The sequence below is a fragment of the Mastacembelus armatus genome, chromosome 2 (genome assembly GCF_900324485.2).
Source record: "Mastacembelus armatus chromosome 2, fMasArm1.2, whole genome shotgun sequence".
Lineage (NCBI taxonomy): Eukaryota > Metazoa > Chordata > Actinopteri > Synbranchiformes > Mastacembelidae > Mastacembelus > Mastacembelus armatus.
In genome coordinates this window covers 2653860-2680153 of record NC_046634.1, presented here as the reverse complement: position 1 = coordinate 2680153, position 26294 = coordinate 2653860, and the positions used below count along the sequence as shown (strand labels likewise).

Sequence of the window (26294 nt, the reverse complement as noted above, 5' to 3'; positions counted from 1 at the left end):
GTTTTGGCCTTTGTAAGGCAGTGGGAATTAGCAGCATTAAGGATTAATGGGTAGTAGTGATATATGAGTTGCTGCCTGCATCTCTCCACAGCACCAGACCTGCAGCAGAGTAAAGAGGGCCTGAAGTCATTTACCAGCAGCTCTAACAACCCCACCTTTAAAGCCTATAATGATACTTCAGAGCATCCATCACTGACATACACACACCTGCACGCAATCATATGCACCCCCCCGTACACACACACACAATCAGAATGTTGTTACTTGGCAACATCATTTCAAGGTAAATAGGTGCTATAAAAAGGGCTTATATAAAGAAACAGGGGGTGTCTCTGTCAGATGCTGCTGCTTTTCAGCATGGCAGACTCATTCTTATGCGGTGAAAGCTTTGCTATTTGAGTGGAAGGGTGTTTTGTTAGAGGCTCCTGGTATTGTGTATTACAGGAGAAGACATCTGTTAGTTTTGCAAGGATACAAGCAGCAATTTAATTGCCTGGCTGCGGCATACTTTGGGTGAATTTGCATTTTGTGTGTGGAAATGTGGAAACGACTGCATTACAGGAACGCTGCGCTGAATACTTCCATACATTTCCAAAACATCACATATACATTCTGACAAATCAGTATCATACTTAATTGTCCTCCCATCACAATCAAATGGCAGCTACCAGGCTCGTGGGTATTGTAGTATTTGTGTCTGCCAGACCAAAATGACAGACAAAACTTTGTTTCTCAACAACAAATAAAATAATTAAAAGTGATGGTTGATGGATAATCCTTACCACAACATCTATTATAGTCCTGGGTTTGTGTTAAGATGAGATTTCTAACAGTATGAAATATCATCCAGCCCATCTCTCTAACCCTGTCTCTATATGATGAATCAAGCAATAATTGAAATGTGTAAATAAGCAGCAACGCCCTCCATGTAATTGGCCCATGGAGTAATTAAACATGTAATGTAGTGTCTGTGGCTCTATTGACAAATTGGAAATAAAACGTCTTTTAAATAACCGTCGGTATGAGCTAGATGCAGCTGCTAATTAGCAAGAAACGTGAAAGCAGAAAGCATCAATCACACGATCACGCCTCTCCGTGTGAGTGTGTGGGAGCGTGTGTCTTGGAAGGGGAGAGGTGCAGGATAATGGCATTCATGTATGATGTATGCACTTCAAGTGTCCAGCAGAGGGCGGCAAACACAAGCTTACACTGAGCGTCTCAGAATCCGGTGCAAATAACACTTTCCTTCAATATATTACCATCCTTTAATTATGACTCTATGCATTTTTTCATTCCCTATATTCAGGGAAGAAGAAAAGAAATACTAACATGGTGATGCATTTCTGGGTGATGATGCTCAGAATTCAAAAATGTACATTAAATCTATCAGGAGAAAAAAAAACAAAAAAGCTTTGTCCACATCTGTGCCTCAGCCTCACTGAGCTGTTCATTGTTGTCTCATGCAGAGAGACTGCAACACCAGGATGATAAAACAGACTCGTTAACCTTTTGGGAGATATATAGCGACATTTAAAACAAAGATATTTTGTGTCTACAGTTGCTCTCTCCTTGGACGCCACTGCTCTCTTTGTTCTGATCACAATGAGCCCAGGGAACAGAAGCACTCCCATCGAGGAGAACAAATGGGAGGACCTGCAAGCTGATCATTTCTGAAGCAAGATCTGCCAGGAGACAGTGATGCATCATGAGAAAGTGCACAGGGAAGACCTAAATTATTCCCCTGCATCTGGCAGAGCAGAACACAAGAATGACTTTTATAAAATGGCCATTCCTGACAGTTTGAGATGTTGGTATAATGACGGAGCACAAGTGGCTGAAACTCCAGAAACTGCGGTAAAATGTACTAATGAAGTATGGCATCGGAGAACTTCACTCAGACTAGCAAATTAAGCTGTCGGAAACATTTCAGATTCCAGTTTACAGACACACAGACAGAATTTCACTGGATCATGAGACTGAGTTGTTTGACTGTTCAATCCCCTAAAAAAAAAAGCCTGCAGCTACACCTCTGCAAGGCCAGTTATCATATATATTGTATTAACAAACTAAAAAGCTGCTCAGATTAAAATTAGCTGGAAGCCTGTCATTTCTGAAGCTGCTCTTTCTCACCTGCCCACTAGTAGTCCTCTGTGTTTTCACTACCCACTACCCAATTAGTTTACCAGTCACAAGTCTACACACCTACGCCTTATTAATCAGTGAACTCATATGTGCCGATGCCTTTACTGGAACCCTAACAACTGTGAAATCTAATATGTATTTACGAGAGTATGGTGGTTTAAAGCTAATTATATAAAATTATTACAATTAGGCCATTAGAAGGAGGCCAGCTCCACCACAGGGACCCACAAAGAACTATTTTTGATTCCATGAACACACAACAGTACATTTCCCCAGAATGTGGGAAGAAATAAAGATGTTCTGACGTCATTTTCTGTGTTGGTTCTTTAGCTTCCTTGCCACAGTTCTTATAGGGTGCTCAGCAAAGCAAAGAGTTCATCTGCCCCATAATGCTCTACCACACCCAACCCATAACCAGATTCGAAATCAGAGGCTGGAAATGTAACGTTCAACCAAATAAATCTCAAAGAAAGATAAAATCCCAATACTGACCCCTCACCGGCCAAACTCATACACCTGAATACATAACTCGCTGTGCATATGCTAACACCAAGCCTGGGTTAGCCACAAACTGTAAATAATACATAGCTTTCAATTAACTCAATGAAGTACTAGCATAGTACTAGTATACACAGGTAATCTGAGCACTGCAGTTCATTAAGGATGAGTTTGTCTCTTGTAATGCATTCTCTATGGGATCATTTGTAAAGTGATCCAGCTGGGAACAACAACTCAGTGCTTTGCCTTGACTAAACAACTTTGGACATTTGTTAAGTCATTGAAGATCACTCTAGTGACACTTCTTTATTAATCACAGCTTGGAATCTAAGCCTTTTTATAGAGTTATAGAGATACAGAGTTTAAAAGGTGGCCATTTCCCAGACAGGGAAGCTCTGAAGCTGGATTCGTGCAAAATCTGCAGAACAGGAAAAAGCTCCGGTGATTCCATGTTTGGGATTATACCGAGACGGTTACTTCACAGGATAGACTAATGTGACAGCTCACAAAAGCTTCTATGTTGGAGCAAAATGTTAGAAGAGTAGAACCGGGCTTAATTTAGCATATCCAGTCAATATGTTTGTTTATCCAGCAGTACCTAGCTGCAGAACGTCCTATTCACAGTACATACAGTTCTTGCCTCTAACATCACATTCAAAGAAACCGAAGTACAGATTTGGAAGAGGCTTTTTTTTTTTCTCCCTGCTGTCAAACTGTTTCTAGCACATCAGGTCCCCAGATCATCTCTGTGCTCCATGTTGAGAGAGGGGGGGGAAAAACACACACACACACACACACACACACACACACACACACACATACACACACACACACACACACACACACACACACACACACACACACACACACACACACACACACACACACACTCCTACTCTCCAACTTGATCAGTTCCTTTTATTTGTCTTCCTTATTTTAGAAAATAGAAAAACAGGTTTCAGTTCATATTAAAGCTCACAGTCCTTCCTGGTGTTTCGTCAGGAACAGGGTGGTCACGGCCAGGCTGAGAGAGAGAGAGATGGTGGTTAATGTCCTCAGGCAAACAAACACCACGTCCCTAATAAAAAGCACTCAAGAGGGCTGTAAACCAAAAGTCAATCAAAGGTTATCAAAACTAATGAAAAAAATTGATTTTGTACAAAAAAGTATTAGACACTTTGGCAAAAGGACTAGATAATACATTTGAGATAAGATACAACGGTCCAGTGGGGAAAACGGTGCCACTCTAGCAGCAAATAACAAATTAAAGGTAAAAAAATGACAACATGCAGGACATAACTATCATAGAATATATTCTGCAGTATAAAAGACTCATTCTAGTGGTTTTATCCAGGTCTTTTTCAATCAAATTTTAACATCCTCGCTGACGTAATGTGGCCCTGTGAGCGTGCTCTGTTGTAGCACTCATGGGCCCCAATTTCTCTCAGATAAAAACATTTCAACTTTTAACATCGCAGTGATATATGGTACTCCAAACAGTTGCATAGCAACAGCAGCTTCCACAGCCGGGGCTTACTACATAAAGTAGATGTGTTTAGTGCTGCTGGTTAAAAACCAGACACCCCATGGACACTGAGGCAGAGTTATTCTCATGGGATTATGAAGCACATCAATACATTTACTGAGCCAAGTTTAAAGTGCGGAGTGGACAGAGGTCGATTCTCAACCCTAACGGCCGATCCAAATAACCGAGCCTCCAGAAAACTGGCAAGGCGGTGAAGACTCAGACGTGTTTCTTGTTGAGAAACTCGGCTGAATGAATTCTTTCTGATGTCTTCTTTCTTTCTTTTATCCCCTCCCTGCCTGCCAACTGACATACTTTCTTTTAATTCATCAGCAGCGCGGCGAGCAATGGCGGGAGCGTGGGTGAGAGAAAGAGGGAGAAGGGATGGTTGGAGAGAGATAGAAAGTCTGTTTCACCATCAAAAACTGTCTTAGAGACTGGGGGGAATACATTGACTTTTCACTGTGCTTTTTGATGATGTCTTTCTGATTTATGAACAGTAACAGTGTATTAACCTACTTCTCCCTTTACTGTTCATGCCTTCTGTCTCGCTCACACTTTCTCTTGTCTTAATACACTGTTTTCTCTCTTGTCTCTCATTATAACCTGTCTTTTATTTTGCAAAAAACACTTCCTGACATCCACGGGCAGGTGAGGACATACTGTACAAGACAATGTTTTCCTACAGTGAAACTATTCAGCATCCCAAGACGATAAACTTTTCTTGAAGAACTCGAGCAACTGCATATCCCTAAATCATTAAACATTTAAAGGGCTATTCCCCAAGTGTTCAATACCACAGAGAATAACACGTCCTATTATGTATGACCCAGAAAGAACTCACTCATACTGAGTCACATCTGATCAGTGCAATCACTACAAAGAAATGAAAGGTTTTGAAAAGACGAGAATACTGACCACTGTTTAGATTTGTCAAACCAGAGAGGAAGGTTTAGCACAGTCTAATTTAACATTTGTGAGAACAGTATGAATGTTCTGTTAAACTGAGCTTGACCACCTCTCTGTACGTCCATAGTTTTCAACCGTCTTTGTCCCCCCAGACAATGAATCACTGTAGGCTATTAGTTTGCATCAGAACACACGTTATAGTCCAAATCCTTATATCACCAATGAATAATGATGGATAACTATGCATCATATCACACAGAAAATTGTCACCAGACAGATTATGGTGAATTTTAGCATCTTTTGTTATATAACACTTTCACAATTTGGAGCAGCACAGTGGATTAGTGGCTAGCACTAATGCCTCAGTGGTTCAAAACCCAGCAGGGGCCTTTCTATGTGAAGTTCGCATGTCCTCCCTGTGCTTGTGTGGGTTTCCTCCAGGTACTCTGGTTTCCTCCCACAGTCCAAAAACATGTATGTCAGGTTGATTGGTGACTCTAAATTGCCCATAGGAGTGAGTGAGTGTGAGATTGTCTCTATGTGGCCCTGTGATGGACTGGTGACCTGTCCAGGGTGTACCCCTGCCTTTCACCCAAAGAGAGCTGGGATAGGCTCCAGCTGATCCCTGTGACCCTAGTTAGGAATAAGCGGGTATAGACTGTAGATAGAGGACTTTCACAATCTGTAGCTTTAATATTTCAGTTCACTCTGTCACAGGCATAAAAAAGCTCCAAAAAAACCAACTGTCCACCTCCAATGTGCACCTGCCAATCACATACACTGAAAATAAAGAGGTAACTCAGCAACAAAAACATTACACAGAATACAACACCAAAGCAGCACACTGCCATCATAAAAACTGTTTGCTAACAAGCAATTACAGAAATTTAAGTCAAACTAGGACCTAACTAACAAAAACAGTATCCAAGAAACTTCAGTTGAACACATAAGCTCCATTAAACAGGAGTAAAACAAAGCTACCCGCACGTGTTTTCTTGCTTCACGTGTAACCGACAGCGGCTGGGGCTAACGCTAATGCTAACACAAATTTGTCTGGAAAGTATCATGTTTGGTCTTCTTCGTAAATCCTGTCAGAGATACTTGTGTCTGTCTTAGTTTCCGCAGTGTTTCAAACAAAACAGACTGGTCTTTCTGAAAACTGTCACTGAAAACTGTAGGTGCCGAGTCAAACACCTTAATAGCGCCACATTGAACTAGCTGTGAAACAGCGCCCCCTGTGGCTTTGGAGGAGAAGTGCATGCAACACTTCTGTACTTCATTTACTACAATTCAAACATTTTAGCTTATTACCTCTTCGAGTGCCTGACAGGCCACAATATATATAAACTGTCATAATATCCATCAGTATATCTTTTAGTTTTTGTAACATTTCTTTAGCATTTATGTTTACTGTTTGACCCTTGTAGCATTTGTATTTATGTCTGTTTGCACTGGAGTACCACCTGTACCTAAAATTCCTTGTGTGCACACTCACTTGGCAATACAGCTCATTCTGATTCTATTAGTCCAAACAAGCAGCTCCTCACCACATTCTCAAATGTTGGCCAGGGCACTTCGTAAAACTTAGTTTTCTAGCAACAAGGATGTAATGTAAATACTAATAAAGCCCAGTTTTATTAGCTAAAAAAAAAAAAATAGGTGGACGCTTGGTCAAAAGTGGTTTCAGGGTAAGAAGGTACAGACTACCTTTGGGGGGGAAAACAAATTTTAACACTACTAATACAGACAAGCTGGTAAGGGGACTCTGGCAATTGAGTAGGATGACAAATTGACAGGCTATGATACCCAGTAATAACCTCCACCTACACATTGTCACCATTGCCCAGTTTTATACACCAACACTCTCCCAAACTGTAAGGGACCAAGCCGGCACAGACGAGAACACAGGCAAATATCTGAAAAAAATGTGTTTTTATTTCCCCAAAAGAAATTGACAAAAAAATGTAACTTTATAATCATAATATGAGCTCTTAAAACCAGTCAATGAAACCAAACTCAACTCAGGCTAAATCAATTTTTTTTTTTTTTTTTTTTTTTTAAAAAAAAGACACCACTGCACAAATTAAAGACAAACTGACCCACAGACTGAACACAGGAGATATATATAGTGGCTGATCAGACCACTTAAAAAACAGGAGGATAAAGAAAATTACCACTAAACTACAAATACCAAATAAATATTAAATTTATCTTAATCTAATATCACCAATGAAATATTAACCCAACAAATACCTGAAACTTCTAACATAACTTATACAAATAAACAAAACCTCCAAAACAAATTTCCCTACAAGGTGGCCAGCACTTAGTACAGTCCAATTGGCCACTTCCTCTATTTAAGTGTTTTCCTGGAGTGCATCCTTTGCCTGAGGCCTGCCAGAACATCCCTCCAGGAGCAGCACCAACCACCATCGGCATCCCAGCACTGGTAACTCAGAAATGATTAAAAAAATATGCTTAAAGAGTAACGAAATCAAAGTGACTATACAAAAGTTTCCTAACTGTCTGCGCTACAGATAGAAGACAATGTATTGTCCACATGCAAAATAAATATACTGTGAAACAAAATGTGTGATTATTTGTGTAATCTGAAAACTAGTGTTTAAAGTAAATTGAAACTCACTTAAACTAAAGAAACTCAGATGTGTAGTGCTTGAGGATTACCGGCAGTCTCAGCTGTGGGTGGCCACAGGTGCGGCCGTCACACTCCCCTCCAGACTTCTTGCTAGGACAGCGAAAGATAGTCCACAGTGACATTGTCTTCACCAGGGATGTACTGTACTGTAAAGCAGAAAGGCTGCATGGCAAGGTACCACAGTAATCCTTCCATTAGCATCTTTCATCTTCTCCAGCCATTGCAATGCCCGATGGTCAGTCCAGTGTAAACTCTCTCCCAAAGAGGTAATACTTAAGAGTCCAAAGCCTACTTAATTACCAATGCTTCCTTCTCCGCTGTCGAATAGCAAGTCTGCCTGGGAAGCAGCTTCCTAGTAATATAAGCAATGGGGTGTCGATCCTCAGACGGCCCCTGCAAAAGCACAGCTCCAACACCCCTCTCGGAAGCATCAGTTCGCAAAATAAACAGTTTATCAAAATCTGGGCTATGAAGGATAGGGTTCCTACCCAAGGACTTCTGGATGTCATGGAATGCTGTCACTGCCTCCCCTGTCCACTGCACCTGGTTTGGGAACCGTGATCCAATCATATCTGTCAGTGGTGTGGCCCTAGCTGAAAAACCTGGAAAGAACCGTTGATAAAAACCAGCCATCCCAAGAAAAGATCTCAGCTGCTTCCTGGTTTGCGGCAGAGGGCATGATTCAATTGCATGAACTTTAGACACTTGTGGTTTTAATTACCCCACCTCAGAGTAAAGCCCAGATACTGTTTCAGTTCTTGCAAAGACACTTAGCTGGATTAATGGCCAGTCCAGCAGAATGCAAACACTCCAGGACTTCCTTCAGATGTCTCACATGCTCCTACCATGTAACACTGTAAATGACAATATCATCCAGATATGCACATGCATGATCCCAATCAGATCCAGTATCATTTACAAACTTACAGAGCATTTGCTTGAGAGTCTGGTTGAAACACTGTCTGTGGATGGTAAGGGGTAGTCCGCACACTCTTTATGCCCAGCAATTGGTAGACCTGCTTCAGCAATTTAGACAAAATTAGTACCTTGGTCTGTTAAGATTTCCTGGGGGAAACCCACCCTTGGAAAAAAAACTGCACCAAGGAAAATGCCACAACTCTTGCTTTAACAGATTTGAGGGGAGAAACGTGCAGGAAGTACTCTTCATTGCCTGGATCACATCCTGCTTCTTCCTGTGTAGCTCTCAACAAATAAGTGGACAAAGTTGGATCATTTTTCTGCATTTGAATTATATCATCCAGCAACTGAAAGCCTAGAGACATATCTGGAATAGCCTCACCTGGTGGATCTACCACTGTTTTTAAACTTCTCTTGCCTTCGCTGGTTACGTGACTTTCGAGGCTTCCCTGGAAGTGTCTAGCTCTGCAGCATAAAAAGACAAGGCACTAAGAGTTGGAGGGCTCTTCTCTCTTTGCTTGTGCCCTAGTCACAGCCACCATACTGTCCCTTTCTTTGCCTAATAAGTCAACAAGGACTGGCAGGTCATGCCCCCAAATCACTGGAAAGGGCAAGTTATCAGCCACCAACATTTAGCAAGTATGGCTGTCCTTGTACTTCAATGTAGAGATCAGCACTGGGATAAGGCTTCTCATCACCATGCACACAACAAACTGGAATAGTCTAGAGTACAAACGATATTAGCTGGTACATACTGTCTGTGTACAAGGGTCTGAGAACTGCCAGTATCCAACAAGGCTCTAAGATTCTGTCCATTGATTTTCACATTTGTCATTTTAATAGACTATTTTGAGCTCACGTGCCAAAGTTCTGTCATGGAACAAAACATCTGTGTAAGCTTAACAGGGTTTCTTGGGCATGACGGTTTAATGTGCCCTTCCTATCCACATAGATGACAAGTAAGTATTATACTCGAGGGTCTTAATGGTTTAACTTGTTCCTCCTTTACAGGAGCCTTACCCTCGGCTGGCATTGACTTCGGATGGTATGAAGGTGGTGTCAGCCTGCGGGCATCCTTACCAGCCTTCCAGGCTGTATTGCTCCATGGCTGGTTCCTTTTTCGGGCCGCTACAAACACCTCAGCCAGGGTGGCTGCTTCGGCTGCAGATTTAGGTCCATGTTCTTTAATCCAGACCTTAAGCTCAGGGGACAGCATTCTTAAATATTGCTCCATGATAATGATTTCACCAATTTCTTGAATAGTTTTACCTTTACGTTGTATCCATTTACCATACAGCTCTTTAAGCCTCAGAGTTCCTTGGGGCTCTCCCCAGGTCCAACCTCTAAGGAGCAAAATCTCTGCCTGTAGGACTCAGGATTAATGTCATATTTTTGCAGAATAGCTATTTTCACCTTTTCATAGTCCATGGAATCGTCCACATCCATATTAACCAAGGAACCTCTAGCCTTGCCAGTGAGCAAGGGTATTAGACGAAAAGCTTTTATCCACTGACATGCTGTTGCCATCCTCTCAAATCTAACAAGAAAATGTTCAACATCATCAGTTTGTCAGTTTTTCTAATTTTGGATCAGGAGAAACTCGTGACTAACCTGAGGTTGCTTGGGCTGTCCGGGTGATCTCAAGAGTACAGGTAGGTGTAACTTGGGTCTGTGGGGGAAAATCATCCAGACCAACAGTCTCCACAGGATCAGGTACTGGTGAGATGAGCTCTGGAACAGGGGAAGTGCGGGCCTGTACCTCCATCTGCAAAAGCTGAAACTGGTGTTGCAGTGCCTTGAACCGATGCTCCTGTCGTGTGTTTTCCTCTTTCAGTCGCATCTCCCGGTCCTCCTGCTGCCTGGAGTATACCAGCCAAATCCTTCAATGTTGGCTCCCTCGCTTCCTCACACTCAGCACCAGGAGCCACCCTAGGAATCCCAGTCTCCAGCTCCTCTTCATGGACCACTTGGTCTCCCTGTCCAGTACACACTATTCTCTGCCTGACGTCTTGCACCTCTTCCTCCCATTGCATAGTTCAAAAAAATGTTTTTGTAGAAACACAACAGGAGAGAGTAAAGGAAGAGGAAAAAAAAAAAAACAACAAAAAAAAAACAAACTGTGTCCTCGACCTACAGATCCCACCACCGCCACCAAACTGTAAGGGACCAAGCGGCACAGACGAGGACACAGGCAAAAATATCTGAAAAAAAAAAGGGTTTTTATTCCTCCAAAAGAAATAGACAAAATAACTTAAGAATCATAATATGAGCTCTTAAAACCAGTCAAAGAAACCAAACTGAACTCAGGCTAAATCACCTTAAAGAAGGAGAGAAGGGAAAGAAAAAAAAAATGACACCACTGCACAAATTAATTAAAGACAAACTGACCACAGAAGGAGATATATATAGTGGCTGATCAGACCACTTAACACACACAGGGGGATAACAAAGAAACAAACTACCAGTAAACTACAAATACCAAATAAATGTTAAATGAATCTTAATCCTAATATCACCAATGAAATATTAACCCAACAAATATCTGAAACTTCTAACATAACTTATACAAATAAACAAAACCTCCAAAACAAATTTCCCAACTTCCCCTACAAGGTGGCCAGAACTTAGTACAGTCCAATTGGCCACTTCCACTATTTAAGTGTTTTTTTTCCTGGAGTGCATTCTTTGCCTGAGGCCTGCCAGAACATCCCTCCAGGAGCAGCACCAACCACCATCGGCATCCCAGCACTGGTAACTCAAAGAAATAACCATTTAAAAAATATGCTTAAAGAGTAAGAGAGTAAGTAAATCAAAGTGCGACTATACAAAAGTTTCCTAACTGTGTGCGCTATAGATAGAAGACAATGTATTGTGCACATGCAAAATAAATATACTGTGAAACAAAATGTGTGATTTATTTGTGTAATCTGAAAACTGTTTAAAATAAATTGAAACTAACTTAAACTAAAGAAACTCAGATGTGTAGTGCTTGAGGATTACCGACATTAGTCTCAGCTGTGGGTGGCCACAGGTGCGGCCGTCGTTCGTAAGATTCACTACATACACTAAGATACTGTCAGCGAGTGTAACTGCAGTCAGAAACAGATCGTGATTACATGTGCTGCTGAAAAGTCACTTGAACAGTTGAAGATATTCCCAACAAGCCTTGGGATTTGTACAAGGCAACCTTTTATTATCATTTCAGACGTCTCAAGCTTTGTTAAAATGTGCTGTATAATTTATTGGATGTACGTAATGGCAGTTCATTATATTAACTTGCTATACATACAACAGTATGCAAATTGTTAAGGTGTCACACATGCTTGCAATACCAAATACACAGGTACAATGGATATTTATTTGATGGTTTACCATGATAATCTATCGAAAAAGGAAGAGAAACATACAGAGATATACAGTATAAATCTAAGCCTAAATACATTTTGTGGCAGCACAGAACATTTCACATTCCATTATGGGACCAAGGCCATACAACATCTGAAGTGACTTTTATATTTTTTAATTAACTTTTTCTTTTTACTGTAGGCTCACATGATATGATGTAGTCTCTAACATGAGCAGTTGGCAGCTCTCAAGTGAGTTTGCAAAATGTTTTTTTAAAAAAAAAGAAAATCATCCCTAGTTACGAATTATAAATGCATGCATGATAAACAAGTATCTAGAGCTTGTAACAGTTTTCTATTTCATTTTTTTAACTGCACTATGTAATTTGGTTATTTAAAAAAAACTCATACAATGACCAGCTGCAAAAAAGTTTGTTAAATCTCACCACATGACCCAAAAGTAATCTTTTAAAATCAAAGTGAACCAGTAAATCAGGACAACCCTGCACCATTAAATAATTATTTTCAAGCTTCACCATTCCAGAAATCTATCCTGTTGCATCTTATTTACACAACGCTGAAGCTCCATCAGCTGTTTCAACATTTCACCGGGACACAGTTTCCCCTCTGAAACTACCAAACTAAACAAAGCAGCTTGAAACATCTTGGAACGAACTGGTTCAGAGACTTTAACAACGCTCTTATAGTGTTTAGAGATATCCTCTTAGTGTGTTCACACAGAACATGGGTAAAGGTGTGTGCACAGGAGTTAGAAACATTTGTTTTCTGAAAGTGTCCCAGTATAGAGATGAAAGGAAAAAACAGGAGAACTAGCTAACAGCAGTTAATATAATCACTTTTTGGGGCAAAATAAGCACGGTCTACCAGATAAATTGATATATATATATTTTCAGTTTCTGGCTGAAGAAAGCACAATTTGTTGATTCTGTTTATTTTATCTGTAACAAGTTTTTGCTTTTTTTTCCTTTTTTGGACCCAGTTTGTATGTGCACTTTGCCCTACACAGAAAACAGGAAACTCTGGGTAACTTGAATGTAGAATCAGCTGGAGCCCTATAATAATCAGGGTTGAGGTCAATCCTGTTTGCAGAAAAAAATATTGCATTTGTACAGCAACAATCCAGTACAATACATTCAGTTCTCAGTCATAAATCAGACTGTACATAAAACGGTTTTTCTCATTTCAAAGTCAAATTGACGTGTCAGTGACCCAGCATCTCAATTATCAGTTTTTCTACTTGTATTCTTGCACATGCACAAATAGTAGATATAATTCATGTATTCATGATTGAACAAGAATGCATCAGATTTACATCACTGTCCATACGTTGATTGCTCTGTGACCTTAGTTCGAATGGCACATGATTTGTCGAGCTGACCAGGAGAAACATTTTCATCCACAAAAATATTATACGTTGACATTTGTCCATAGCCGAGCAAGCAGTACAAAAAAAAAAAAAAAGTCTGTGTCCACCCCCGTCCTCGTCGACACTCTCCTTATCCATTTACCATCCCTCTCTAACACACACACATGCCCACACTCGTAAAACACCATCCCTTCCGTCTATTTCTTTGTTACTCGAAACGCAAGAATGGTTGTGTTACATTCTGATGGAGAAATGATGACCATGGCTCATTATCCTCTCCCTGAAGAATGGATCTGATACATTCAATGCTTGTATGTGCTCATTAGTCGACAGACCGGTTATTGTGGTCCATCTGTGGAATCGATGAAATCCATTTGCATCACTTGCTGCTGTATAGCGAGGCATACAATAGCTTCCAAAATGCAGAGCAGGACAGACAAACTGTACAGCGTCTGGAGTGGAATTCAACATGGTTGCATGTTCAAGTAGGAATGTATTCCAGGTGACCCATAAATGATCAGAAACTAAACTGATGGTTGAAACTGACCTGTCGGTTCATTTGTTTAATCCTTGCATGTATTTATCTTTTTTGGACTAAATGATCTGACTGTTCATCGCCAGTATGACAATCACAAAGTACTCAATATGTCATCATTTTCATTTTGGGTTGGACACACAGTATATATATACACATTTATGTATATACACATCTATGTACTTATATACAAAAAGCAGTTTAACTCCTCCACTCTATCACCAAAACAGAGTTTGTGCTGAGCAAAAGAAAACAAGACAGATTAGGAAATCAAATGCATACCTGAAGACATAGAGTACAAAAATATCATAATATTTCATGGGTTGAGTAACAGTGTTGCCCCAAAGGCCCTTGGCTGTTGTTTTAAATGCAAGTAAGACAGTTTTTAGAGGAAGTTTGATAAATTTGAGTGCAATTCTGTCATGCTATTATTTGAAGCGCTGTTGCTAAAAGGTAAAAGTGAAAAAAGGCAGTTTTATTCGTATTTGTGCTTTTCTTCCCATATCAAATGACCAAAAAGGATATTTCAGTGACACTTTTCTTTGTCAAGGAAAAGATGCCAAATAGGAAAAATTCTGAACCTGAGTCACCATCATCCTGAACAGATGATAAAATCCTCAACTTTAAATTATTGTGTTTGGGTAAAGGTTTACTAGATCAATGTATTCTGTAGTTGATAGCAAGTACAATGTATATTATCAATGCTATAAACAAATAAACAACCACCAGAGTCTTATGTAAAGTTGTGCCATAACCCAAGGCAAAATAGGAGTCATTATTTTTCCACTATGGCTGATCAATACACACAATTAGTGCATAGGGTACCGGTCAAAACTACATGAGTTTAATGGATTTTTAGGAATTGCCTGCACTTATCTGACCACCTGTGTAGTATAAAGTTATATTAAAAATCTTTGCTTTAACTGCTTTCCTGTGTTTTTGTTTTTTTTTTTTGCAAACACTGTATTATTTATTAAATTGCTGGCATTGTATCTCTCCATTTACACATTACCAAGAGGGCAAATGTTGGGAAATGGCTGTCACAAGTCCCAATTACAGTACATACTTTTCAAAATAAAAAGACTTTGAGACTAAAGACTTCAAATATAAAAACAATTTTGACAAAAACTTGGTCCAAAACTCAGTAGTCTTTCTCAGTCTTTTTTGTCTTGTATTGTTGCAGTCTTCATTCATCATATTACATCATGTATAAAAGCAACAGAAAAAAAAGGAAGAAAAAGAAACAAAGTGAAAGAAACAAAAAAAAAAAAAAAAAAAAAATCAATTAAAACAACACCAAACACCTCAACAAAACAGTCCAATCAGACATAATAGAGCCAGTAGACGAGGTTGAACAGTGAGAAAACAGAGGGGAAGATGATCCGTGACCAGCGGTCGATAGCATTCACATCCGTCAGATCAGGGATTTTGATTTTGAGCTGTGAGGACCGCCTCCGCAGGCGGCTGCGCTTCATCTGAGCGGACCGGTCCAGAGAGTGGCGGCTGGCGGAGCGCGGGCCGATCCCACCACTTTGCTTACGGTACTGGATGTGCGCCGAGGCTGTGCTGTCCAACTGCACCATGGACTGAGAGTTCCTAATGTCCGCAACGCTGGTAGTGATCTCACCTCCTGCCACTTCGTTATGGATCTCCAGGGTGGTTAGCAGGATGTTCCCATGGCCATGTGGTTCCGCCTGAAAGAAGAAAAAAAGAGGAAAGTAATTACTAACATTTGCAAATAAAAGGAATAGCTACACATGGACAGGGCACTACCTTAAGATTTAAGGCACTTTCCCTCAGTGCACAGTGCACTCAAGACAATGAAATGTGGATGTCATCATGGAGAGATTAGTGAATGGGCCTACTGGGCACAGGCTAAGAGGCCCAAGGTGTCAGGCAGATACTGGGCCAGAGCCTCTGTTGCAACATTTTTTGTTGAAAATTCAATGAAATAGCCACAAAATGACGGAGGAGATGCAAAGTGACAATAGAGATTCATAACGACTACACAGACATAAAGACTCCACACAACTACAATCAATCTTAAAATGACTAAAAATATACACAAAGATTTTCAAAACAACTACAAAAACATGACTTCAAAGACATTCAAAGACAATTACTACAAAGAAACTCACGGTGACTACAAAGAGACTCAGTGACTTCAAACACAGTGACGACAGTGAGACTCACAGTGACTACAAAGAAACTCAGTGACTACAAAGAGACTCACAGTGACAAGAAACTCAGTGACTACAAAGAAACACAGTGACTACAAAGAGACTCTCAGTGACTACAAAGAAACTCAGTGACTACAGAGAGACACAGGGACTACAAAGACACTCACAGTGTCTACAAAGAGACACGGACTACAAAGAGACGCAGTGACTACAAAGAGACTCACAGTGACAAGAAACTCAGTGACTACAAAGAAACACAGTGACTACAAAGAGACTCACAGTGACTACAAAGAGACTCACAGTGACTACAAAGAGACTCACAGTGACTACAAAGAAACTCAGTGACTACAACGAGACACAGGGACTACAAAGACACTCACTGTGACTACAAAGATACTCAGTGACTACAGAGAGACACAGGGACTACAAAGACACTCACAGTGTCTACAAAGAGACACTGGGACTACAAAGACACTCACAGTGACTACAAAGAGACACTGGGACTACAAAGAGACACAGGGACTACAAAGACACTCACATTGATTACAAAGACACTCCGTGACTACGCAGTGATGCACAAGGACTACAGAGATTCACAGTGACTACGCAGTGATGCACAATGACTACAAGACTTGCTGCTGTGCTGAAGGCGTGTAAGAACTTTTACCAGTTTGTGCCCAGGGACCCACTGTCCATCATGAATGTCATGTCACGCTTTCGCCATAGCAACAAGTCAGGATTAGTTATCATTTTACATCATCACCAAGAAGCCTTTCTGAGCCTTCTGTAAGGTAAGGTAATTGAGTGGAGGAGGGAGCTGCCATGTTCAGCTGCAAAGCAGGAGTTAAATTCCCACTCATAGATGAGCACCAGAAGAGCTTTTTTCCTTCTGAATGATTGAAATAATACAAAATAACATGAATAGTGAGACAGAATGAGTCACACTAATAGGAGAACTATCAAAACATCTTAGGCCTACTGTTACAACCTGCTGAGCTCCTCTCTAAGTCAACAATCCACCCCCTCAAACTGAATTAGTATTAGCCCACATCAACACTTAGCACAATTTAATCAGACAAAGAGGAGATACTTCATACCCCATGCCTATGATGTCTGCCCCCCCAAAACGTATCAACATATAATGGTGATCATTCATGCACATGAAGCAACTGTCAAAGTCCCACATTTCCCTTTTTAAAGTGAGAGATTGCCCAAATCAAAAGAAATCTTTAGATGGGTTCTCACAGAAAGTAAACCTAAGTGTTTCCTTGCATTATGTGTGCAAAATGCCAATTTATCAACAGACACGGGCAGCACGCTTGCTAACAAGTGACCATGTGAGCAATCACTTCATGGCTGTGTTTGTGTTTCACCATCTCACCATCTGACTGATCCCAGAACTGACTGGACTTTTTTTTTTTTTTTTTTTCACTTCCCTCCAACCCACTGAACTCTCGCCTGTATATGTTTAGAAATTAGAAATTAACGGTATCAGTTTCATAAAGTCCAGTGCTAATTGCCGATTTTTCTACTAAAGTTGAAACCCCTCTTTAGAGGACAGTCGCTGACAGTAGTATTCAATAATACCCATTCCACTATTCAGTTCTATTAAACCTTTTCACAATTGCACTTTTCAAATAGAAATCCCCATTTCAAACAGAATCTTGCGGGTGATTCATTCACCACATCCTGAATTGCGCAATGCCACTTTATAAAAGCTATGTGAGAAATGTGGCTTTTAATGATGATTTCAATGAGAAAAGATATACAGGCAGCATGCATTCGAGATGAGTTCTGAAAGGAGAAAACAGGGTCGTATCTGAAACGTCAATTTCGAAGTTTAAGAATAAGCATGAGGGTTGTTTCAATGTAGAAAAAACTGCAATGAATAAGTGGAAGTCAAAAACAAATACTGTTGAGAATAAGGCAATGTCATGAAGATGTCTGTTGCCGACTGATTCGTTGCATGGATGGAGAAAAATTTCCATTAAGGCAAAAGGAAATTAAAAAATAACATCCATGTCAGCTGATGGCAATGGCAGAGTTCACTTGAGTCTCAGTGAAGAATCAACTCACCGAGCGTGAGTGGCGAAGACCTTTAACCTGATTGGACCGTTTTAGGGACGCGGTCCTACTACCTGCCTCCTGGGAAGACGAAAATATTCAGCAACATGTGGGGAACAAAACACCCGAAAACTGACTTTAAACAAAACAAAACAAAACAAACAAAAAAAAAATCTTCATATTTTGGCTAGTGAAGCCTCCACTTGGAATGCAGCTGCCTATAAAAATTGTGATAATAAGTTTATTTTATGTAGAGCCTCTTCCATTTGCTGCTTGTGCTGTTAAGAGCTCTCAAAAATGTTTATTTTAGAACGCTTGCATTGTGAAGGCAGTTTTATTATTCATGTCCTGTTGGGAGGAAGATAATTAAAGAATTTGAAATACTCAGACTGCCCTTTCCACAGTGCTGTCCTGCAGCATTTTCTGTAGAAATAACCAAATATTCATACACAGTTCAAGCCACTGGCAAGGAAGATTTTTATAAATAACATTCTCACCTTGAACCTGCACATACAATACCATCAAAAGCATTTTAATTCAATCCATTTAATTCAATCCATTTATACATCAAGAATTTGAGCCGGTGCACACACTCCACTCCAGGAATCAAGTCAGAAAAGGTCCAGAAATCGAATTCCAACTCACCCTTGCAGCATCGTACTTGGCTGCCCTCTCATTGTTGGCCTTCTCTGCCTTTTCTGCTAGTTTCTTTTGCATCTGAGGCCCCCGCCCAAAGAAAATGTAGTTGACAAAGGCGTACTCCAGCAGGGCCAGGAAGACCATGACGAAGCAGCCCATCAGGTACATGTCGATAGCCTTCACATAGGGGATCTTAGGCAGAGTCTCCCTCAGATGGGTGTTGATAGTGGTCATAGTCAGCACCGTAGTAATCCCTTTGATAAAGATACAAATAATCGGTAATGTTGCTTATAATTCCAAGCATTAGTTTCAACAAAACTTATTTAGTAGTCTTATGAATAAATCAATTAATCCATCAGTAGGAAAGGAACTGTAGTCATATTCATCAGATAACTCAAAAAGAACCCTAATGTTGCTCTGTGTGTGCTGGGTGTACACATAAGGAGCTGTTATCTAAGATTCTGGCATGATATTGTTAATGTGGAAATATAAAAAATGTCTCCAGATTAGGTGCAATAAGTTCTACTCTGTTTTTTCCCTAGGCTTCCTCATTACCAGTGTTTCTGGGACTCTATCCGGGATGGTAAATTTGATGCTTAATTAGCCCGAACCTGTCATAACATAAGGCCGTCTTAAAGGAGTACCCCGCCATCCTAAGCAGATGCCGCTATCTTGTCAGTACCTTTGAGGTCATGTAGGAGAAATCTCCAACAGATGTCTTACTGTAGGTGTTACTATAGAAACCAGAATATTTTTATCTAAAAAAAAAAAACGTGGCTGTTGCTATTTCTGATGGGAAGTACTGACCCAGAGGAAAAAATTATCCTCTTGTTAAAGTGTCAAAGAAACAGCTGAGGAGAAAAAGCAACACAAAAAAACTGTTTTCGGATAACTTTCATGTTTGATCTTCTTGCAGTACACAAGTGTTCTGGTAGCTAGAGTGCATAAACTCTGCTTCATTGGAATTCAAAGGTCTGCCTCGAAACCTCCTGCTGCCCCTTGGTCATCCAGCAGAAATAACTCATTAGAATACAGCTGCATGTATTTTGCCCCCAGCTCTTAGTAACCTTAACCACTAGAGGTACTGAGTGACAATTTGTTATTAGCCACTGAATGCACCTTTGCACCATGTGTGACAGCAACAGAAAAAAAAAAAAACATGATGCGAGATTCTAAAGATACAGACAAAAACGGGAAATTGAATTGGCTGAGGTTTGATAGATGTCTACTGTGCCTTGAGGGCTCAATGCGCTACAGCTTAAGAAACGCATACAAATTGACAAAATCAAAGGGGAAAAAAGGAAACAACAAAAAAAAAAAACACCACTTTCATCAAAAAATGCTGTGTATGCTGTAAATTACAGTAGAGCATAAATCTGCTGCAGAAGCAGGAAATTTAACCAAATATATTGACGTGCAACAAAAAACTACAAGCAAATTCAGACACGTTATGAAAACAGAAAAAGGCACAACAACACAGCAAACCGAGTTACAAAACACCACAAGTTTTCTGGAAACACCAGGCTGAACTACACTTGTGTCGTTTTGGAACTCCCTTTCTGTTGTATACATTTCTGTATTTTTTTCAGTTTTCCCCTGGATTATTTTTCGGTGTTTGCAGCACGCTCCTGTGTTCTGCAGCTCTATTACCATGAACTATTACGCATATTACAGCAAATAAACACACCTCACCCACTTACATGCAAACCCTGACCCCACACAATGCAATTTATCTTGCGTCTATAGAGATATATGGCAGAACTATCTCTACTAATTTATCCACTCGTGTTGGAAATAAATGGGGCCTATCAGTTGCTGGGCCACTCATATAACACCCACAGACGAGGCTTCTGGAGTGTGTGTGTGTGTGTGTGTGTGTGTGTGTGTGTGTGTGTGTGTGTGTACAGCAAAGATACGAGGATCAGTCAGTGGGTTGGGAGAAGAGAGTGACAGAGCTAAGGTCAATACAGCCCTTAATGTGATTTATTGGCACATTACAAGGCGAGCATCAGTCGTGTGTGCATGCGTGTGTTTCATTGCAGAAGGTGTGACAAGCGGGTGTGAATCTGTGCAAGCTTGCCCGCACCTGCACATGCTCAGCGTCGCCGCCTGGATTGTGGATGGTGCAATATAAGCAGCGACAGCTATTTTTTAAAAAAATGTTATTTTTTTTGCTGAAGACAGCCTTGTGTTTATAGGTGTTCCCTCAACTGTGTCGTTACTCTCTGTCCTTCAGTGTGTCCCTCCATTCCTGCTTCTTTTCCTCTCATCTGCTCCCTCCCTCACTCCCTGTTTGGACAATTTAATCAGGGGACCATGGGCCTCCCTCCTTTTTCATCACACTGTTATATTCCCTGTCCTTTTCTTCGGTGCTTCTTCCCCCTTATCTCTTCATCTGCCTCGGCCTCTCTCCCTCTCCCTCTTCATCTATTCTTTACCCTCCACCCCCAGATCTCACCATCATTTAATGGTGACTTCCTCTTTTCGTTCCCCTCCCCCTCCGCTCGTTCGTTATATATCCCTTTTCCACCTTAACAGCTGAAACAAAGGCACACAGCAATCAAATCTCCTGTAATCACTAGCCAACGAAAAGGTATCATGTTGGATGCAATAAAGTGAAACAGAAATGAATGTTAACTATGAGGCACGGGTAGTTAATCAAAAACAGTGTTAACTGAACCACTTTCCATTATTCGCTTGCAGACTGCACAAACTGTCAGCTATCCAGTTAGCATGCAGTGTTTCACAACTCGCCGTTTTGGTCTTTTGTTGAGAAATCAAGACTTTGCCAGCGTCTGCAGTGAACTTGTATGGCTACCGTTACACTAAAAGTGCCCCCGTACCAATAACAGCAAACGCTCACACCCTGACTGTTCGTTATAATATGATTATGGACAAAGGGCATGACTGTGAGAAATGGGCAGCAAGCAGATTAGGTCATTTGTAACTTTGCAATCCTATGAAATTGCTCAGGAAAATGAGATTCTCCTTCAAACAATTCAATTGTTTGCTTGCTGCCTCCTTCAATTGATTTCTCCCTGATCATTACACTGCTCTTACTGGCACACACAAAGGCGCAGATGCACAGACATGCCTGCACACGCACACATGCACACACACACACACACCCACCCTTTTGCGCCATCAAGATACCTACTGAAAGCTCATAATGACCCATCAGGAGAAGAGAATGGACCTCCAGCTGTATTAGAGCTAAGGAGGTACACACCGGATATTGCACCTAGGAACGACTGTGCACACATGTACGCATCCACCTACAAACACACTCGCACATATAAGCAGACATACACTCAAAGGCATTTTGTAATGACCGGATATTGCACGCATGCCTTAACAAGAAAAAAAAAAAAAAAAAAGAAGAAAAGCCAACCAGTTCATGCTGACAAATAAAAGGAGGATGTAAAACGACTAAAAGTATGTGCACACAAACACGCACACGCTGATTATTGCCAAAAATTCATTCCAGTCACTAATGAGCTGTATGTGCCTGTGGATTTCAGGGGAAGTGATGGCTGGTGCAGCAATGTATCAAAAAATTCAAACACCCATCAGCTCCATCGTGTGTCACCTGCAAGGTTCTGCCAAGGGCGGTCCACAGACAGAGGCACGCACGCACGCACGCACGCACGCACGCACGCACGCACGCACGCACACGACAGCTTTGTCATACAACCACATTCATATCCCATGAAGCAGCTGACACACACTGAAAAGAAAATGGGAATTTAGGGTCACTTAATTTGCTGAGTTGGCAATCCAGGTGTGACAACTGATGAACCTATATTCTCAAACAAGGAACCAGCTTTGATGTTTGTTTAATGGGATGTTTCTTTATTTGAATCCAATTCTATAATTAAAAATCTGTAATCAAAGCTATGTTTTAAGCATTTCTTTCCTTGGCATCAGTTATTGGGCCTAATTTGGAATTTGGCATTTTGAAAAAAAAGTTTGAAGGGGCTTTGCTGCATGAATGACTGGCTTGTTGCCAGTTCAGTATGTGCTTTCTGTATTCAGGGCGAAACTACTCTCTGCATTAGTCACTGAAGAAAATAAAATAATAATACTGTTAGTCTGATGCAACCTCCTGTGGTACAGTATTCGAACTATTGCAGAAGCGAAGCTCACTTTCAGATGCAGACTCTCAACGTGTTCATGAACCTGAACCTGCAACCTCACAACCTAAAACATAATTTATTAACATGCTTCTCAGCTTTGGTTACTATAGTAAGGCAGTGGACCAGATATGGTAACAGAGCAGATAAACACATTTGCTGTTGTTGGGGTCTCAAAAAGACACACACCTTCGAACAGCAGCAGCCGGCTGTGCCTAGTTACAGTTGCTAAGCTCTGATTGGACCATTGCTGACACATTTAGTGAACGGACAATTACCATTTTAACATGGTATTAATTAGGACTGCAGTGGAAAGTCCATCATCTGAATTGCATTTTTAGGTAATGTCTTGCCAACCTTCATATTATGACTATGACTCTTGCCTGATGTGTCGTATCCAACCACCCAGTTTAATATTCAGCACAGACTACCACCACCTCCTGCGAAGGATCCCAGCGATCACACACCGGTGACCCACCGCTTCCAGCTCTGCCTTGTTTACTGCTCACAGGAGCCCCACAGTGAGTGGGCCTTTGCACCCACACAGCCTGCCTCAATAAGAAGTGAAATTATACTAGAGACGTGATGTATTTATAGCTCCTACAGGCATCTCTGTGACCACAGCCACTACAGACACAAGGTGTGACCCAATTTGGTCCCAGTCAAGGTCATGTTTCTGTGCTTTGCCATATAGAAAACCACAATGGACATGCTTTTTGTAATATCTCAGCAATATTTACATAAAGTAAATCTGGTTGTCCACAGAACACAGGCACTCTTCCATTATATTTGTGCTCACTTCAAATTGGTTCACTGACCCCATCTAAAGCCAAATACCTGCTCCTGCCTGACGGCTACTGTTTCATACCTAGAGCCACTCTGGCTGCCGACGCATCATAGTTTATCCAGAAGGAGACCCAGGAGAGGATGGTAATCAGGATGGATGGCATGTATGTCTGCAGGATGAAGTAGCCAATGTTCCTCTTCAGCTTGAAGCTCAGAGACAGTCGAGGATAGGCACCTGAGGAAAGAGGAGCAGCATGTTTTAAAGCTTTTGGTTGAGAAATTTTGATGGTAGCGTTCAAGGTCAAGGTACAGAAAATTAAACTACAAAAGTACATCAATGCCAACAGACTTTAAAATGTTGATCATATCTAATTTAATATTTTTCCAAAGAGCACACAGGGACAGCTTGTGTTTTTGTTTCAGTTTCCATGACAACCCTGACAGCATGGGTTGGATTTATTGCCATGGTAACAAGTATCCCCTTCACTAATGCAGACACACACCAAGGCGGTCCTTACACACATACACACAACTATAACCCCATTTCATGATAATGTGACACAATATTCAGGATGGTGATAAAAATTTCAGCACATTTTGATTTATCAATTCTCCACATCCCATCCACCTACATAATTCATATGATGATTGTGCATTACTGCAGCAAAAATAGTTTTATAAACGCACGTAGCAGACCATGTGACACTTATAGGTCACAGATTCAAAACAATATTCCTCACTGTTTCTTATAAGACAGCGCTTCTGGCATTAGTTTTCCATGACCTGGAATACAAACAGTATTTGTACATGCATGTGCACAAAGACACTGTGGGATTTCTCATCAAACTCCCAGCATCTGCCTCTTTATGGATTGAATCTATGGCTCGTTACTCCCACTATTCTTAGCTATTTTTCCATTTGTGGTTTATATTGGAGCAGAAGTGGAGGCCATAATGCTGTCATTTCAAATCTGTGGGTTTCAGACAAAGCTACTAGTGGCAAGCGTGGGTCCAATCAGCTGCACAGTTGTGTGCAGAGTTGGTTAGAGAGTCACTCTGAAAAAATACACAATCTTATTGAAATTCAGTTCGTACTGTATGTTAGACTGCAAGAAATAGACACAGCATGGCTGTATGGATGGCAGTGTGGACTATTACACCACTTCTGTCCAGACTGAAATATTTTAACAAATATTGGACAGTTTAAAAAAATAGGTTCTCATTAGCAAATATAAGGAAACTTGACTGTCACGAAATTAACTGGCAGCTGTGGTGATAAATGATTCTTTAAGTCATATTTAACATAAAAATAAATTCTCTCGTTCCAGCTTCTTAATTGTGACTATTTTTTAACCTTTGTTTGGCTTAATTGAATAAATGTATATATTAAGGCAATTGCCATAGTGATTCTATGTGTAGCATTTGCAGTTTTTAAGTTTATACACTCAGTGGTGGGAACGTCTAGAAAAAGCAGCTGGTATAAACAAATATAAACACAACAGTCTATGTACGTGTTTTATATTTGTGGCAGCATCATGAGTTTGGAAGAAACAGCGGAAGAACTGGGCAGCTTGCATAAGCAGCATAGTTGACACAGTTAAACAGAGACAGTGATGCTCAAGGGGGGAAAAAAAAGAAAAAACAAAAACTGATAACTCAAAGAAAGAAAAGAGATTAATCATTACAAAGATGTGGACAATGCTGCGTGTCCAGCTGGGTCCCTGACTAGAGTTTTAATGTCAGAGAGCTCGTTATTTTGACAAAAGAAAAGATAAATAATTGGGTTATTCAGGAATTAACATGTCATTTATGATGCAAGGCAGGTGAATCCATACATTAAGATACAGGTACAGGTTTATCAGGTGAACTTCCAGATGTTTGCACCTGAAGCGACAACAGTCGCTGTGCTCCATTAGTGAGTGACCAGCTGTGCCACAAAACACATAAAAACAGCAGTTAGTTTCAGTTACGTAACAGCAGCAGCGGCTGAAGAAAGCAAGTGGTTGTTTTGCATCTGATTCCGAGACGATGATGTGAACACACCTCTGCAGTGCTGCTGCTACTTTGGCAGTTTGCTAATGCTGAGGTTAATGAATTTCTCTAAATCCCATCTTGCTACAGAAGATTTACACTGACGTCATCTGTCTCGGTGTAAACCTATAGTGGCGTAATTACAGAAAAACATAAATCGTCTAATATAAAACCTGAGCTGCAAAGATGAGCTGATACCGGTGGGTTATAATATCATGCTCCATAAGGTCTTTTAACAGGTCATGATTATTTTATCTAGCCACCAGTCAAAAATGCAAGCTTTGTATTAAATTAAACAGATCAGCTCATTGTCAAGCATGTTGTGAAGCTGCTTGGTAGTAAAGCTAATTTAAACACACACACACACAGACACACACACACACACACACACACACACACACACACACACAGACACACACAGACACACACACACACACACACACACACACACACACACACACACACACACACACACACACACACACTGTGCCTTATTTATCACACTTGATGATCCTCCTATATTTGGCTCATGGTTAGCAGTTCTGGCA

At 40.7% G+C, this 26294-nt stretch overlaps 1 protein-coding gene across 4 annotated transcripts in view; it reads right to left on the bottom strand.

Annotated features, from left to right (window-relative positions):
• Nucleotides 1-15236: 15236 nt before the first annotated feature.
• LOC113127233 (gamma-aminobutyric acid receptor subunit beta-3-like) overlaps nucleotides 15237-26294 on the bottom strand; it is a 44345-nt gene continuing 33287 nt past the window's right edge. For 2 of the 4 annotated variants that reach the window (XM_026301629.1, XM_026301630.1), the window contains 4 exons: nucleotides 23799-23951; nucleotides 18804-19051; nucleotides 18171-18239; nucleotides 15237-15608 (listed from right to left, as the gene is read on the bottom strand). In XM_026301629.1, coding sequence (XP_026157414.1) covers nucleotides 15237-15608; nucleotides 18171-18239; nucleotides 18804-19051; nucleotides 23799-23951 — 842 coding nt within the window. Of the gene's footprint in view, nucleotides 15609-18170; nucleotides 18240-18799; nucleotides 19052-23798; nucleotides 23952-26294 lie in introns of all 4 variants that reach the window. The other 2 variants (XM_026301632.1, XM_026301631.1) reach the window with 2 other exon arrangements.